Source organism: Lepus europaeus, chromosome 19 (assembly GCF_033115175.1).
Source record: "Lepus europaeus isolate LE1 chromosome 19, mLepTim1.pri, whole genome shotgun sequence".
Taxonomy (NCBI): Eukaryota; Metazoa; Chordata; class Mammalia; order Lagomorpha; family Leporidae; genus Lepus; species Lepus europaeus.
The window spans coordinates 9,484,664-9,497,194 of NC_084845.1; the positions used below are offsets into that span (position 1 = coordinate 9,484,664).

The 12,531-nt window shown below is 67.2% G+C and overlaps 1 protein-coding gene across 1 annotated transcript in view; it reads right to left on the reverse strand.

Annotated features, from left to right (window-relative positions):
- Window positions 1–1,315: 1,315 nt before the first annotated feature.
- Window positions 1,316–12,531, reverse strand: part of PPP1R37 (protein phosphatase 1 regulatory subunit 37) — a 35,955-nt gene continuing 24,739 nt past the window's right edge. Inside the window, exons 2-13 of the mRNA XM_062176824.1 lie at window positions 8,205–8,302; window positions 7,197–7,242; window positions 6,935–7,035; window positions 6,317–6,436; window positions 5,399–5,549; window positions 5,127–5,282; window positions 4,315–4,427; window positions 3,768–3,909; window positions 3,517–3,683; window positions 2,734–3,433; window positions 2,440–2,530; window positions 1,316–2,360 (exon numbers count right to left, since the gene is read on the reverse strand). Of these exons, the coding sequence (XP_062032808.1) occupies window positions 2,448–2,530; window positions 2,734–3,433; window positions 3,517–3,683; window positions 3,768–3,909; window positions 4,315–4,427; window positions 5,127–5,282; window positions 5,399–5,549; window positions 6,317–6,436; window positions 6,935–7,035; window positions 7,197–7,242; window positions 8,205–8,302 (1,877 nt within the window). The 3' untranslated portion in view covers window positions 1,316–2,360; window positions 2,440–2,447. The remainder of the gene's footprint in view (window positions 2,361–2,439; window positions 2,531–2,733; window positions 3,434–3,516; window positions 3,684–3,767; window positions 3,910–4,314; window positions 4,428–5,126; window positions 5,283–5,398; window positions 5,550–6,316; window positions 6,437–6,934; window positions 7,036–7,196; window positions 7,243–8,204; window positions 8,303–12,531) is intronic.

Consider the following 12,531-nt stretch of genomic DNA (forward strand, 5'->3'; position numbering starts at 1 on the left):
CGTCTGTGTCACTAGGACCCATAGCCCCCTTCCCTTCCACCTGTGAGCCAGTATGAGTTGGAAAAAAAAAAACCCACAAAACTTTTTTAAAGATTGTTTTATTTATGTGAGCAGCAGAGTTCACTCCCCAGATGGCCTCAATGGCCGGAGCTGCACCAATCCTGAAGCCAGGAGCTTCTTTCTGGTCTCCCACTGGGTGCAGGGGCCCAAGGGCTTGGGCCATCTTCCACTGCTTTCCCAGGACACAGCAGAGAGCTGGATCGCAAGAGGAGCAGCTGGGACTCGAACCGGGGCCCATATGGGCTGCTGGTGCTGTAGGCCGACGCTTAACCACTACGCCACAGCGTCAGCCCGAGTTGAACTGGAAGCCACTGACCTGTAGACTGGCTGGAGCTGAGCAGCACTGGGCACCCCCAGGCCCAGCAGGGGGCAGACTCGAGCCTCGTCACTACCAAGGCCACAGCTCTGGAGCGGGCTGCACGCACTCCACTGGGCCACTGAGCGTGGCCGGGCTCCCACCCACCAGGGCCCTTGGTCCCTTCTACAGCAGTAGCTCCTGGGAGCTCACGTGAGGGAGGCCGAGGGGCTAACAGAGGGCACACGACGGGCTCCCTTCTCCGCCCCACAGATGGGCTGTTTGCTTCCTCCCTCCCCCATCTGTCAGCGGGCTCCAGGGAGTGACAGAGCCGCGAGAGCTTGGAAGGGTCCCGTGGCCAGCAGCTGTGACGCCACACACGCGGCACCTGTTCCGTCTGCCGGCACACAGCCAAGTAGTCAGGTGCAGTCCTGTGTTCAGCCAGGGCTGCGGGGCCCAAACCTGGGTGACACCCTAGTGGCTGAGGGCAAAAGGTCCCCTCAGCACCCGCACCCCAACACCTGGGACTGCCAAAGCCCGCAGCCTGGGGGGTTCCCAGCGAGAGCCCACCGTGGCCCACGCCACAGGCCGCGGGGGCCCTTCCTCGGCCCTCCCTGGCTCCTGGGCGTGGGTGGCAGTCCAGGGCCCTCCACGCCCACTGCGTCCCGTCTTCCCGCAGGGCTCTCCTGGGGCTGCCTCCACCCCACTTTACAAGGGCACCCGTCACTCTAGCCCGCAGCCCACAAGGCTGCCATTTCAGCCTGGTCGTCTCCCTGAAGACCCTGGTCCCCTGTGTAGGGGGAACACAGTCCAGCCCCAGAGGCACACACAAAGGTGAACAGGCCGAGCCCTGCACCCCCAGCCCAGGGGTGCAGGCAGAGGGCCAAGGGCGTGGGTGCCCCAGGGGCTCCGCCACAGGCAGCAGCCACAGCTGGCCCAGGGCCTGCCAGGATCCTGGGGGCTGGGCTCAGACGGGATGTTCACACCGCCTCCCAGCCAGCTACAGCCGGCATCAGAGGACGCTGCCCCAGGCTCAGGGCTGTGGACAGGCGCCACAGGGCAGCAGGGTGGCCGTGGCGTGAGCCCTGCACCCAGGTGGGAGTCCCCACTGTGTCCCGGGTAGCCGGCTGTGCTGGGGCTGGCACGTCTCAGCCCTCCCGCTGCGCGCCAGCCACACTGGGCAGGAGGGAGCTGGAGCCGTGCGGGCCCCGGGCCTGTTCCTATGCAAACGTCGAGGCTGGCGGGGACGAGGCGGCGTCTGCCGGCACGGAGGCACAGGACACCCGGGGCTGAGGGCACATCCGGCACCCCGAGAGCCGGGGAGGGGATGCAGCTGCGGCCCACCCAGCCTCTGGGGGACCAGGGGCGCCCGGGGCAGCAGCAGCACAGCAGGCGACGTGAGCCCAGCCCTAGTTTATTAGAAAAGGTGTGGACAGAGCGGCGCGGCCAGGAGCAGCCCGCCCCAGCCCCGCCCCCCCGCCGCCTGTAGTGCTTCCGGGGCACCCTCACGGCCCGGGCAGCAGGGTCCCAGAGCCGCGCTGCTGCCCGCCCCCGCTCCCTGATAGATTTATTGCACTTAAGAAAAGAAAGCTCTGATCCTCCACTCCCAGCCCCCCGCCCCCCGCCCCGCCTGGGGCTGATATGGGAACCTCAGCGCCCCCACGCCACGCCTCCTGCCTGGTGCTGTGCCCGCCCACGGGGACCGCCCACCACCACGGGCAGGCCCCTCCGGCCACAGGCCCCCTCCGGCCTCGCAGGCACAGCCTCCCGTCCTCCTCCTCCCGGCCACCCCCAGCCATGTCCAGTCTCAGAGTGAGGGGCACATAAATACAAGTGAAGTCAGGGCGGGAGGGCCTCCCGTGGCTCCTGCGCCGGTAGTGTCGTGGGCGAGGGGTCCTGCGAGCTCCCGCCCCTGGCGTCCTGGGCCCCGGAACGCGGCGAGGACGGTGAGCAGATTCTCACGGCTCTGGCCTCAGCTCCTCCCAGACCGAGCGGAAGAAAGGAACTTGGGGAGAAGCCAGGCGCGCGGTGAGGGCAGAGCTCGCCCGCCCCGGCCCGCCCCGGCCCGGCCCCCGGCGCCTCACCTAAAGTGTCACAGTGTCTCCTGCCCCGGCTCCTGACTGGCTTCCAGAAGCAGCTCTTCCAGCTCCTTCTCGCTCTCGGGGCAGCTCAGCTCTGTGTGCGAGGCCGGGGCAGGGGGGCTCTGGTCAGGCGGCAGCGGGCCAGCCACAGGCCCACCTGTCCCCACCACACTGGGCAGCAGGTGCACGGGCCCCCACCCCGGGAGAGCAGCTGGCAGGAAGCAGGCCCCAAGCCCCACCTTCCCTGCCCCTTCAAGGGTCCTCTAGCCAGCAGGCCGTGCTGGCACCAGGCCTCACCGTGGTCCAGGCTGCGGCTGCCCGCCTTGGCCTCGGGCCCCGGGGGCGGCTCTGGTGGCAGCGCGAGGGCAAACTCGGGCTTCAGGCCGTTGGGCAGCAGCGGCCCTGGCTGAGGCGTCTCCGGCTGCGGCTGAGGCTCAGGCGATCCTGGGTCCTGGCCGCCGCCGCCCTCAGCTGGCGGTAGCACAGGGGAGGAGGGAGGGGAGGGAGGGGAGAGGGGGGCGGGCGGCACAGGGGGCTCGGCCCTCTCGGGAGGACTCTCCACCCGGGTCACCACAAACACCTTGTGGCCCCGGCCCGGGCTGGACACGGAAATGCGCTGCTCAGAGGGGGAGGGGGGGCTGCCTGGGGGGCTCCTGTCCCCAGGGCCCAGGGAGTCTGTGGGGGGCACCAGGGCAGGGCAGGGGGCCGAGGGACTCTGGTCTCTGCCGGCCTCATCCCTCTCCCCGTCTTCCTCCTCGTCTTCCCCCTCAGAGTCTGAATCCGAGTCCGAGTCCGGGCCGGGCGCGGGGCCCGGGGCCCCGTTCTGCGCCGCGGCGGGCGCCGGCGGCGGCTCGGTGATGGTGATCTCGGGCATGGAGGCCGACAGCTGCAGCCGCTGCTCCTTCTCCTCGCGCTCCCGCGCCAGCACGAAGTTGCGCTTGCAGCCGTTCTGGATCTCGGCCAGCAGCGCCTTCTGGGTCTCGATGAAGCTCTTGACCTGCGGGCAGAGCGGCCTGGCTAGGGCTCCGGGCGCCGCCGCCCGCCCGCCCGCCCGCGGCCCCCGGGGAGCGCCCCGCTCACCGCCTCCTTCTTGGGCTCACGGTCCAGGTCCAGGCGCAGCAGGGAGTGGTTCACCTTGAGGGCCAAGGACAGCGCCATGAGCCCGCCCGTCTTGATCTCGTTCTCGCGGAGGTCCAGTCTCAGGAGGCGGGGGCTCTCGGCGATGAACTCCGCCACCGCCACCGCGCCTGCGAGGGGGACCGCAGGGGCTGGCCACGGGCCCCGTGCCTGGCGGGCCGGCCCCGCGCCCCCCGCCCCGGCCCGGCCCCTACCCTCGCACGTGAGCTTGGTGGAGGCCAGGCCGAGGCGCAGCACGCTGCGGTTGCTGATGAGCCCGTTCTTGAGGTTCCGCACGCCCTCGTTCCCGATGGGGTTGTGGCCCAGGTTCAGGGTCTCCAGGCTCTGCGTGTGGGGCTGGAGGGGTGGGGGGCAGGGGTGAGGACGAGGAGGAAGCCACTGGTGGAGGGAAGGCTCAGACGCAAGCCAGAGGTGGCCACGGGTGGGCCTCGGCCCCACAGGCATCCGCTGGCGCTGGCCCGGGCTACAGGGGCCTCCGAGGACTCAGGCCCAGCCCCCGGGCGCCGACCTCCTGGCTGCTGGGTCCACGGGGCTCCCAGGCCAGTGTCCGCCTGCGTGGCTGGCTTACAGCAGCGTGGGACACACAGATGGGAAGCAGCTAAGGCAAGCACTGCCCCTTGTGCCACGTGCTGCCCGGCTCTGCAGCGCTGGACAGAAGGCGGCAGTGAGGGAGGGGCTGCCTCCCCAGGGAACCCCCCCCAGGCCGGCTGCGGCCCCGGCGCCCCCCCCCCCCCCACTCACCAGCGTCATGCCCAGGAAGGCCATGCCCGTGTGCGTGAGCTGGTTGTTCCACAGCACCAGGGTCACCAGCCCCTTCCTCTGCTCCTTGAGGCCCTCACAGATGTAGGCGAGACCTGAGGAGGTGGCGGTCAGAGCCTGGCGTGCGGCCCGGGCAGGGAACGGGCCCTTGCCCTCAGGGGGCCGCCCCGGCCGAGGCAGCTCTGTGCACACGACGCCCTCGGCCGCCAGCTCATGCCAGCACCCCAACGGGATGGCTCACACACCCTGTCTCCCTCTGGGCTCTGGCCCCTGGCAGATGGGGGGCGCTGGACTCCAAGTCGCTCTCTGACCACCAGCCCTGTCCTCACAGGACGGCCAGGGGACACTGCTCAACAGGGAAGGGGCCATACCCACACAACCCCTGGTGGAGCGCTGCGTTCCTCCTGCTGACTGTTGGGGCCCCCACCCTAACGGGGCAACCCCTGTGAAACAGCAAACACCCAAGCTCTTCCCCCACCCCAGGGCCTTTGCACCTGCTATCACGGCCCTGGGTTCTATTTCTGCGCTTTTACAGGACTGGCTGAGGTCAAGGCCCCACACTGTGGCGCTCCTCCATCCGGCACCTTCATCCTGAGTGGTCTCTCGGGGACTCCAGGTCACCTTAATCACGTCAGCACCTCACTGCAGGCTCTGAGGGTCTGCTGAGCTGTCGTCGCCGACTACCAGTCTGGCTCAGACACCGTCTCTGGGCTCCCCAGCCCGGCCCTGCCCACCCAGGGTCACTGCTGCAGGGTGTGTGTGTGCCCGTGTCCGTCGGAGCCAGCAGCACGCACCTGAGTCCAGCACGTGGTTGTTGCGCAGGTCCAGGATCTGCAGGGAGCAGTTGAACTTGAGCAGGGTGCCCAGCTGGGCCGAGTCCTGCAAACCATTGAGCTTATTGTCGGCCAGGTGCAGCTCCCGCAGGCTCACGTTCATCTTCAGCGCCGTGGCTGGGGGCGAGGTGGGCAGTGACTGGCCGGGCCTCCCCCAGCCACCCTGCCCCGAGGCCCCACACCAGCCACGGCCAGCAGCAGGCCCCCGGCCCCTGGCCCCAGCCTGCGCTCACCGAGCAGCATGAGGGGCCTCCCCGACAGGCTGGCGTTCTCCAGGTGCAGCACCGCCAGGCTGCTGCGGATGCGCAGGGCGCGTGCCACGAAGGGCGCCGAGTGGTCCAGCAGGGGCGTGTTGCGCGCGTCCAGGTACTGCAGGCAGCTGGTCTGGGAGCCGGGGCAGGCGCTGGTTAGGCCCGGCCCCAGCACTCTGAGGGACCTGCCACCCCACGGTCCAGTGGGAGAGCAAGCTGTCATCTGCTTTTGAAGCCACGGTTGGCAAGGGAAGGCTCAGTCGGGCTGGCGGGGCCTCCCCTCTGGGCCCACCTTTCCCAGTGTGAGTGACACGGGGGGGCCTCCCCTCTGGGCCCACCTTTCCCAGTGTGAGTGCCACGGAGACAGGGGCCTCCCCTCTGGGCCCACCTTTCCCAGTGTGAGTGACACGGGGGGGCCTCCCCTCTGGGCCCACCTTTCCCAGTGTGTGAGTGACAGGGGACAGGGGCCTCCCCTCTGGGCCCACCTTTCCCAGTGTGTGAGTGACAAGGGGGCCCCTCCCCTCTGGGCCCACCTTTCCCATGTGTGAGTGACAGGGGACAGGGGCCTCCCCTCTGGGCCCACCTTTCCCAGTGTGAGTGACACGGGGGCCCCTCCCCTCTGGGCCCACCTTTCCCAGTGTGAGTGACAGGGGGCCCCTCCCCTCTGGGCCCACCTTTCCCATGTGTGAGTGACAAGGGGGCCCCTCCCCTCTGGGCCCACCTTTCCCAGTGTGAGTGACACGGGGATGGGGGCTTCCCCTCTGGGCCCACCTTTCCCAGTGTGAGTGATGGGGGGCGGTCAGCACAGCCACCCGCAGGGATCCTGGAGTGCAGGAGGAGGGGAGGAGGGGAGGAGGGACGGGGAGACGGGGCGGGGCAGCTCAGGGGCGGGGCAGCCACCTTGCGCATCATGTGGGCGGCGGCCTGCCAGCCCCGCGTGCCGATGTGCTTATTGAAGGAGATGTTGAGGTGCGTGGCCGACTCGTAGTACTCGATCATGTCGAAGAGGGCGGAGGCACCCTGGGGGCAGAGACACAGGCTGGGCCTCGGCTGCAGGGGCCGCGGGGACGGGGCAGGGCCAGCTTCAGCTGAGAGCAGTCCGGGTGTCCAGCCTGGAGGCAGTGGCTGCACGGCAGCACCCGACCCCTGATGCAGCCATGTCTGCGGCAGGACGAGGCCTGCTGGATCGGGTCCCAGGAGCCCCCATCTGTTCCTGTCCCCTGCCCTTGGAGGCAGGAACACCCTGGTCTCAGAGGACAGGCTACGCTCCGATCACCCGCGGTGGTGTCCGCTCCGGGGCAGCCCGCGGGCCCCAGCACTCCCCTCGGCAGTCTGCTGAGTCCCTCCTGTCCTTCGGGGGCCCTGCCCGCGCCCACTCCCCAGCCTGTGTCGAGGGGTCCCTCCTGTCCTTCGGGGGCCCTGCCCGCGCCCACTCCCCAGCCTGTGTCGAGGGGTCCCTTCCGCCCCAAGGGCCCGGGAGAGCTCAGGAGCCGCACGGGCGGGGACAGGGCCGCTCACATCCTCATCCAGGTTTGTCTGCTCCAGGTCCACGACCTTGAACTGCAGCCGCTTGAAGACCTCCTCCAGGGCCTCACAGGTCTTGTAGTCCAGCTTCTCACCTGGGGGGCAGCGGCCATGAGCATGGCGCACGCTGCGCGGGGGCTTGGCCAAGGGAGGCGGGAAGGGCCCTGCGGCTCCTCGCCCGGCCCCAGGACCTGACCCGAGTCCCGGGAGGCAGCAGCCCGCACCGCCCCGCAGGCCCCGCCTGCCAGACACGCACCTTTCAGGTCCAGACAGTCGATGCGGTGCCCGAGGTCTGTGAACTCCTGGGGAGGCAGACAGGACGCTGGCTGGGACGGCGCCTGCAGGCGCCAGGCTCTGAGGCCGGGCTCGGGGGAGGGGCCCAGAGCACGTCCACTGCTGGCAGCCGGGGTGCTCTGTGCCCGCAGGGCCTGAACACAGGCCCACCCTGGCGCCCCGCGGGCCTGGGTGCTGCCCCCTGCGGCCCCGCTGGACGGAGGGGGCGGGGCGTCCCTCGGGGTGTGCAGGCAGAGGGAAGAGTGCACAGGGCTGGGAGGAGGTCGAGCTGAGGCTGGGACGCAGCAGGCACTCCGTGCAGCAGGGACGACACAGCCCAGTCCTCCCGGCCTCTTCCTGGGGGCGCTCAAAGCGCTCCCATAGACACCAGGGCTGTTCTCCGGGCTACAGACTGTCCCACACGGGGGGCGGCTGGCTGATGCCTGGGCACGAAGGGGCTAAGGCCCAGCTTTGCCAGCTCATGCGCTAGCACAGGGCTGGCCCATCTGAAGCAGGCAGGGCTCCAGGCCCTCGCCCTCAGCTGCCACCTGGAGCCCCCTGTGCAGCCCCATCCCCTAGCCCAGGCGCAGAGACGGGCGGCGAGTCTGAGGGGCCTGCGCTCCAGAGACAGGCACTTGGGGCCCAGAGGAGAAGCGCTGGAGGGCTTCACCCGCCGCCAGGTGGCAGGGCTGCAGGGGTGAGGGGTGGCTGGGAGGATGGGAGACGTGGGCCACCGCCAACAGGAACTCCCGGCGTGTCTGTCAGGGCCCTGCACACACGGAGCCGGGGGTCTCAGGGAGGGATGAGGGGGACTCCGCGCTCTGTGTCTGTGAACTTTCACCTTTAGAAGTCAGACGATACATGTAACATTTCTAGTTCAGACTGGTAAGCACCAGCTTTTCCCTAGTGACGGAGTTTCCTGCTCTGCGTGAGCTGGACTAGAGCCTGCTCCGCTCCGCGGTGCCCTGGGAACACGGCCGCCCCGCCGTACCTGCAGCTGCCGCAGGAGCTTGGGGATCTGCCTGCAGCTCAGCTTCTGACAGGCTTGCTTGTAGGCACTGATCACCTCGTCCACGGTCACGTTCTGGGCTGCAGACACAGGGCCGGCGCGTCACTTTCCACTCAGGCCCCGCTCGGGGCTCCAGCCCCTGCTCAGTCCCTCAAACCCCTCCCTGCCCGACTGGCCACACTCCGACCTGAGACCCCCCACCGCCCCCTGCTGTCCCAGGCAGCCTTAAACCCAGCTGGCACTGCCCTCCACGCCGCACGCCTGGCTCCCTGGGCGCCGTCACACACGTGCCGTCCAACTTTCCACGTGGCAGCCCCACCAGCCTGCGAGCCCCCAAGAGCAGGGCAGGGGCTGTCCGGGTCAACCCTATGCCCCGAATACCGCGTGCGGCACCGAAGTCTGCAGAGATGGCTACAGGGAGCTCCCCCAGGCTGGGGAGCACGTGGGGGCCCCTTCCTGGCCGGTCCCTTGCACACCGTGTCTGCAGGCCCGGCGCACGTGTTCATGCCTTTTCGATGAGAGAACAAAGCCTCACTCTGACCCCAGGAGGAAACCAGGCTCAGAGGGGAAGCGGCGCGCCCATGGTCGCACAGAAGGGAGCCGACTGGCGCTCAGCTCCTGACAGCAGTGACTGCCCCTGCCGACTCCCACGCCCCAAACACCCTCGACAGCTGCACATGCTCTGGTGGCGGCAGGGCCAGGCGACAGGTGCACACAGCCCGGCCCTGGCAAGCCCGTGGCCCACGCCGAGAAGGCAGGGCTGGGTTTTCTGTCTGCGTAGACTCGCCTCTTCTGGACGTTTCAAGGCCGGAATTAGACCCTGCGGCCCCCGCAGCTGGCTCCTCCCGGGACGCCGTGAGTGGCGATCACACAGGCCACATTTTGTTTACCCATTCTCCAGCTGAATGGGTAAGCAAATGGTTGTTCTGTTTCCACTTGTGGGCACTGGGGCCTGGACTGCATCCAGGGTGGCCGGGAGAGGTCACAAGCAGGGCGGGGAGAGGGCGGGGCTCTCTGGCCAGGGCCACGGCGGCCTGTGAGCCGCACCCCACACTGGAGCACTGGTTCAGTCCCGGCTGCCCCGCTTCTGCTTCGGCGCTGCCAGTGTGCCGGGGGGGGGGAGGGACAGCAGAGGAGGGCCCAAATGTCAGGCCCCTGCCACCCGCCTGAGAGGCCTGGCTGCAGCTCTGGGATCCTGGCTTTGGCCTGCACCAGCCCTGGCGTTGTGGCCATCTGGGGAGTGAACCAGTAGATGGATGACCTCTCTTTCTCTCTTTTAAATAAATAAATCGCTCTTGGGAAAGGGGAGAGGTGGGGGGGGGAGGGGGCGGGAGATCTTGGGCCTGCAGAATGGGGAATGGGGTGGCCACAGAGGTGACAGCACAGGTGCTGAGCTACCCGACATATCCATGGCAACGCGGCACGTTTCCCATGTGCCCATTCACAAACGCAGGCCCCGGCCCCTGGGGACCCTCAGGAGGCCCTGAAGCATTGTCTGGTAACGGTCCCTGTGTGGACCCCTCCTCCCGCTCCAGCTAGGCCAGAGGCCCTGCACCCCGCTTCCCATCAAGCCCTGCGCCACGTTCCAGGACAGGAAACTGGTCTAAGGAAGAAACCACGTCCTGGGGCTGGCGGGACGGGAGACGGCAGAGGCCAGGGCAGCCTTCCCCAAGGCCGGGCCTGGGCCGCGGTCAGCCCTCCTGCGGCCTGGGAGAGGGAGCTCTCCGACAAGGCCCAGGCACTTGGGGGTCCCGGGACTCAGGTGGGGACAGCTTCCGACTCAGAAACCCAGCCACGCGCTTGCATGCCCTGGTCTTAAGCAGCCAGGACCACACGTGTGAGGGGAAAATTCTCTTTTTTTTCACGAACTCAACTGAAATCCAGCATTTCAGCTGACGGCGAGGAGTCAGGTTAGCAGATCTTGTAACCATCATCGAAGGCGGTCCCACTCACCTAGGGCACCACAAGCTGAACGCCACCGTGACTGGACGCAGGGGCCCATTGCGCCACGGGTCAAGGAAGAGGTGACAGACACCACGTTCCAGACTTTAAGGGGACTTAGCTAATGGGATTGTAGCTGGCATCCTTTATAATCTTGTTCTATTGTTCTGGCTTTAGAAGTCATCATTCTGAGAAGGGGTCCATGAAACTGACCTGACACCAGGGGGCAGACCGCTGCCCAGGCCGCTGGGAGGCAGGGAGAGGGCCTGGGCTCGTGGGGGTGGCGGCCACGCTCCCCAGCAGCCCTCTGTGTCGACGGCCAGCTGCAATCAGCAGGCTCCAGTAACCCTCGAGCTGCTCTAGGGCCTCCGGGTGCTTAGCTTCGACGGCTCCTCCTCCAGTAGCCCTCCTTGACCCCCAGGGATCTGCCACCACAGCCCTGTCCCCTGGGGACGGGAGCTCGGGAGACAAGGACCAGGCCGTCTGGAGCGCTGTCATGTGGCCAGCACCACCTGGCCCAGGGCTGGACCAAGGAACTGTCAAGACTGTTCACTCCATGAGTGGGTGGAGGAGGAAGATGGAAGGCACGACCAAGAAAGAGGAGGGGCTGGTCCAGGTCCTGGCCACGAGAGACCTGGGGAAGGAGAGACCTGGGGAAGGAGAGACCCGGGGAAGGGGAGACCCGGGGAAGGGGAGACCCGGGGAAGGAGAGACCCGGGGGGAAGGGGAGACCCGGGGAAGGAGAGACCCGGGGAAGGAGAGACGTGGAGGAAGGGGAGACCCGGGGAAGGGGAGACCCGGGGAAGGAGAGACGTGGAGGAAGGGGAGACCCGGGGAAGGGGAGACCCGGGGAAGGAGAGACCCGGGGAAGGGGAGACCCGGGGAAGGGGAGACCCGGGGAAGGAGAGACCCGGGGGGAAGGGGAGACCCGGGGAAGGAGAGACCCGGGGAAGGGGAGACCCGGGGAAGGGGAGACCCGGGGAAGGGGAGACCGGGGGGAAGGGGAGACCGGGGGGAAGGAGAGACCCGGGGAAGGGGAGACCCGGGGAAGGGGAGACCCGGGGAAGGGGAGACCCGGGGAAGGAGAGACCCGGGGAAGGGGAGACCCGGGGAAGGGGAGACCTGGGGAAGGAGAGACCTGGGGAAGGGGAGACCTGGGGAAGGAGAGACCTGGAGGAAGCCTAGGCTGCTGGCTTCAGCCTGGCCCAGTCCTGGCTGTTGTGGCCGTTTGGGGAGTGAACTAGAAGATGGACAAGCTCTCTCTCTAACTCTGTCTTCCAAATAAACCCTTTTTAAAAAAGATTTATTTCATTTATTTGAAAGAGATGTAGAGAGAGGTAGAGAGAGACAGAGACGGAGAGAGCGAGCGAGGTCTTCCATTCCCTGGTTCACTCCCCAAATGCTGCAATGGCCAGGGCTGTGCCGATCTGAATTTAGGAGACAGGAGAACTCCAGGTCTCCCACGTGGGTACAGGGGCCAAGCACTCGGGCCATCCTTTGCTGTTTTCCCAGGTGCACCAGCAGGGAGCTGGATCTGAAGTGGAACGGCCGGTTCAGGATCCAGCTCCCAGCCACAGACGGCCTGAGTGGGTCTCCGCCCACACGGGAGGCCCAGAGGAAGCTCCTGGCTCCCGGCTTCGCCCTGGCCCAGCCCTGGCTGTTGCGGTCATTTGAGGAGTGAACCAGCAGATGGACAAGCTCTCTCACTCTCTGCCTTAACTGCCTTTCAAATACATACAATAAATAAATATTTATACAAAAAGAAGAAGAAAGAAGAGGGGAAGTGTGGCCCCAGGACAGACACCCCTCCCCCCGCCGGGCCCCTGCACGTGGAAACAGCGATGGCGCCTGTGGTTTCTGACAGCCAGTGCGTGGACGCAGGTGCGCCGGGGCCGGAGGCGGCAGCGCACTCAGCTGAGTCCCATCTGCCGAGCTCCCCCGTTCCAAGGCAAATCCCGGGGTTCTGAGGTGTGGGAGGAGGAGGAACAGGTCAATACACCTGCCCACTCGACGGTTCCGGGTCACCCGGAGAGGGAGAGGAGCGCGCTGGAGCCGCCGAGGTCGGCTGTAAACAAGTGCCTGCAGGGCCAGGAAGGAGACCTTACCTCATGTGCCTCCCCAGGCATCTAACAATTATGAAACCAAACCAAACCAAGACAGAAACACCCAAACACCGCACTACGCAACAGGAGTGGTGCGGGCAGAACAGGGCCAGACAGACTGATTAAAGCACAAGAATGCTAGGCCGAAAGAAGAGACACGCTGCGACGAGTTTAACCTCAGAGAAAGCTGCGACACCAGGAAAGAGCACATCACCCAGCCAGCAGCTTCCATGGGACCACCCGACTGTCCATGGGGGCGAGGTAAA